The sequence below is a fragment of the Quercus suber genome, unplaced genomic scaffold (assembly GCF_002906115.3).
Source record: "Quercus suber isolate HL8 unplaced genomic scaffold, Cork oak 2.0 scaffold_325, whole genome shotgun sequence".
Taxonomy (NCBI): domain Eukaryota; kingdom Viridiplantae; phylum Streptophyta; class Magnoliopsida; order Fagales; family Fagaceae; genus Quercus; species Quercus suber.
In genome coordinates, this window is record NW_027069778.1 from 785,514 (window position 1) to 789,705 (window position 4,192).

General features: G+C 35.3%; 1 protein-coding gene across 1 annotated transcript; it reads left to right on the forward strand.

Moving 5' to 3' along the window:
• The first annotated feature begins 239 nt into the window (after positions 1-239).
• On the forward strand, positions 240-4,192 carry LOC112016447 (uncharacterized). Its single transcript, XM_024049012.2, has 3 exons — positions 240-975; positions 2,482-2,698; positions 3,091-4,192. Exons 1-3 carry the CDS (start codon positions 727-729, stop codon positions 3,579-3,581), a joined length of 957 nt encoding a protein of 318 aa, XP_023904780.1. The 5' UTR covers positions 240-726; the 3' UTR covers positions 3,582-4,192.

Genomic DNA, 4,192 nt, shown 5'->3' on the forward strand with positions numbered 1-4,192 from the left:
TTTAACACTTAAAAATTTGTTATAAAAATGTTATAAAAATATCGTAATGTCACATTTTTATTTAGGTACTTATAAATGAATATTCCTCTATTTCCCGTCCAAGTTCAAAATTCTCTCTCACCCCCTTTATCCACTACCCCGAGAATTTCGAAAGAAACTTGGTGCCTAAGCCAGAAATAAAGGGCAACACCGTCATTTCACAACAAGTTTCCCACTTTATATTGAATTCTTTTTCCCGTTGCTTTCTCTTCCAATTCCAAAAGCTCTCTCTCTCTCTCATTCCTTTTGGATTATATTATTTTCGGAGCAGAATCGCAAGAGGCCAATTTTTCCTCTTACATTTCTCTCTCTTTCGCTCGCTTCAAACCAAAAAACACCGAAAACGTTTTCAAATTTCGCAAAGGAGAATCGCATAAATTGTTTGTAATTGTAATATTTATTATTATTATTAGTTGTTTTTGTAAAAAAAAAAAAAAAAAAAAAATCACACGAATACGTAAAATTCAATTTGGTTTTGAATTTACGTTTTTTTCCCCTTCCCCTGAGCTTCTTGAGAGTTCTAGGGTTTGGAGAGAGAAAATGAGTTTGTAGTGAATATAATTTCATCGGTGAGGATGGTTGACTCGTGTCGCGAGGAAGAAGAATCGTCGTCGTCGTTTTCTTCGCTGTGGTGATTGGGGCGGTGAGAACGAAAGCGACGTAGTTTTTTTTGGGGAGTTGGAGATCATGGATTGCAAAGTGTGCGTGCCGACAGGGGATTGGTGGCTGATGAAAGGTGCAGGTGGTGGTGGTGGAGGTGGAGGTGGAGGTCAGATCGTCGGAGGAGGGCTGAGCCTGAGCCAAGAGAGCGAGCACGATTTGGCTCTGATGGTTAGCGATTTCTTGGAGAATGGAAGCGGTGGAACCGAGTCTTGGTATAGCAGTGACAGCGATTCCAATCTCTCCGATCTTTCTCTCCTCGCCGATAAAATTCCGGTAACTCTCTCTCTCTCTCTCTCTCTCTCAATAGAATTGTCTATATGAGGAACTTTCCTGATTACTTTCACTTTTTATTAACATAATTAGGTTATATTGAACATTCTTTGTTGTTTTTTTGGTAATTTTATTTGAGGCTGAAGGTTCTGAATGTAATGAAATAGTGAATAATGATTGCTTAATTGAGAAATGAAAAAAAAAAAAAAAAGACCTCTAAAAGTAATTGAATTTTTTTTTTTAAGCTATCATTATTTTGTTATCAACATTTAGGGACCCAGAATTTCATCATGTTTGATTCTTAGAAAGTATAGGGGAAATTAGACCAAAAAATGAAAATGAAAAGAAGACGAAGGAGAAAGAAAAAAAAAAGGCAGAAGCCAAGAGACTCGTAGCTCAATTGACACCTTCTGGCGTTTTTAGCGGGACGTTCATGATTCAAATCTTTTCTCCTCTGTTATAACTGTTGAATTTATCAAAAAGAAAAAAAAAAAAAAAAGGCTGAAAATGTCCTCCTTTGGGCTTTTTATTTTTTTAGTTTAGTATTGGTATTAGACTTTTGTGAACATATATTTGGGGCAATCAGGGGATGTATGTGAAGACTACATCAGCTCGTGGAAAATTTGTGCTTGTATTTTTTATTTTCTGTTTCTGTTTATGAGTATACCGCGTGAATGGATAAGCTTACCAAGCTCACCGGAGGGGCTAGCACACAAATTTTTTGGTTTTATCAACGTGTAGTTTGTATAGGTTTGGAACTGTAGTATAAAGTGTTTGAAGTCACATATGTGTATAGCAGCTATATGGAGAGTATGTACTATGTAGGTGAGATAATTCCTATTGTTGCTCATTTTGGTTGTTGTATCTATGTAAAAGTAAACAGTTGGTTGTTCAATTAATATTGAGGTAGGACAAAATTACTAAATTAGGATGTTTGCCTTCAAGTAGGCATCTTTTAATGATTTACCTGCTTTATATTTTTGTTCTGCTATTTTTACTACAATTTAGGAATGGTACCTGTAATAATTAAGTGTCAAAGAGTACTTGTCTGGGAGATGAAAGCATGTTACTGAACAAATGATTGGTTTTTATTATTTATACAAACACTGTTAAAATTGCTATAATTTCACTTTGCTTAAAATATATTTATGCTTGATTTAATGGTTGATTAAGTTTTTTGTTTTGTTAGATCTGAGTCTTGGGAGTCCTTTTAATTAGAGTTTCTTGTTCATTGCAACATATTGATGGTTCATACACAAGTCCAATTCAATCTTTGGTTCTTTTTGATAACTTTTTTAATTAAGGACCGGGGTGTAATCATGTTTTTTCTTTCATTCTTTTCCCACTTAAATCTGGGATTTGTTGCTGTTAATTGCTCACCACTATTGTGTATAGAGCACATAATTTAACCTATTTGTGTTATTTTTGTTTTAAACAAAATAATTTCACAACTGTTAATCAGTATGAAAATGCTAGATTTTTGCTGATTCGTTGTTATTCCAACCACAGTTTTGTAAGATCTCAGTGCCTCAGTATGAGAGCGACTTGATGTCAGTTGTTAATTCTCTTATACTGTCTATGAATGAGACGGATCTTCATTATGTCAAGTCAGGTGCATGCAATGCCAGCTGCATAAGGTTTTCTCTGGTAAAGCTTCTGAGACGCTCCAGATATGATGCTGCTGTATGTGCAACCAAATGGCAGGGTAGTGGAAAGGTTCCTGGAGGTATGATATTGAACTCTTGAACTGCAAATCTTATATATAACTTGGCAAAAACAATATTTTTTATTAATAAAAAATAATAATAAATTTACATAATCTTAATTTATAGTGCATATTATCAGGATTTTACTTTCTGGAGAGTTGTCCATATTTCTGGTGCATCTGTTGCCTATATTGCATGAAAATTGGAGTGAGAAACCATCCTTTGCTGAAAACATTCTGTTATGCAATTAATATTTGATTATAAAATTTTTTTTCTGTGATTTCTTGATCGTTTACAATTTATTATGACAACTAAATGAAAGGGAGATGCATATTGATGTATGGAATGCTGATGAAATATTAGATTTGACCATCATTGACATTTGTTTTTGTACAAATCAATTGTTATGCAGGGGATCATGAATATATTGATGTGATCAACCATAACAGCACTGGAACCTCTGAGCGTTTGATCATTGATATTGATTTCCGGAGTCACTTTGAAATTGCTAGAGCTGTTGATTCATATGACAGAATATTGAATTCACTTCCAGTCGTATATGCGGGTTCCTTGACCAGGCTGAAACAATTTCTTCAGATAATGGTTGATGCGGCTAAATCCTCTCTCAAGCAGAATTCAATGCCACTTCCTCCATGGAGGTCGCTTGCATATCTGCAGGCTAAGTGGCAATCGCCCTATCAAAGACACTTTAATCCAGATGAACCGAGCATTAGCAAAACTAATTTTGTTGACCATAATCAGTGCAGTGGACATTTGAAGAGGCTGCAGTCTTTGCTTCAATCTGAAATGGAAGCAGAGCGACTATTAAAGCCCTTAAACAGTGACAATAACTGGAGGCTGAAGCCTGAAAGGCGGAGGCGCTCTTTATACCGGACTACTTAAGATGTACAGAGATTTTGGCCTTTGAGAAAAGAGTTACTTTAAAAAAGAGTGTATTGCGGCTTTCTATTTATAATTTTTTTTTGTCCCTAATACTAAATAAGTGAGAAACCTGAAGAAAGGGCAGGTTTCATATAGCCTCCACAGTGATGGTAATAAACCATGTCATGGTGGAGAAATTTTCAATTAATATTATTCCCGGAGTCATACATACCAGTTTTGTTCATTGCCAACAGCCATCGGACAATGGTTTTGGGTTTTTGGATCTGCTGCTGGTTCTCTCTATAGCATTAGCAACAGCCAAAAGTGTTGAATGAGTTGGTATCTTGCTCGACCACGGTGCATCATCCTACAGAGAGTCACAGTTTGTATTTGTTTTTGTCTTTTCAATAGTTTCTATCATGTATTCCTTGCCTTATATTTTTGTGGGCCTAGGAAATTTTGTTATTATGTCTCTTTTCCATCTGATTTCTTTTCCTCGTTTAAGATTGAGTGGTATTTCTTTTCCTGTGGTCAAATGGTTGCTTCAACCACAATTTTTTTATAGGGTAAAACTTAAATAATGTAGTTGCTTCTGATGGCTGAATATTACAATTTACAACTGCTTACTGTAA

What these genes read in the sequence shown, in the direction of transcription:
- LOC112016447 (XM_024049012.2), top strand. Translation starts at nt 727, where the DNA reads ATGGATTGCAAAGTGTGCGTGCCGACAGGGGATTGGTGGCTGATGAAA. An exon ending in TCCTCGCCGATAAAATTCCG is followed by an intron (nt 976 to 2,481) that starts GTAACTCTCTCT and finishes TTCCAACCACAG; the next exon opens with TTTTGTAAGATCTCAGTGCC. An exon ending in TAGTGGAAAGGTTCCTGGAG is followed by an intron (nt 2,699 to 3,090) that starts GTATGATATTGA and finishes ATTGTTATGCAG; the next exon opens with GGGATCATGAATATATTGAT.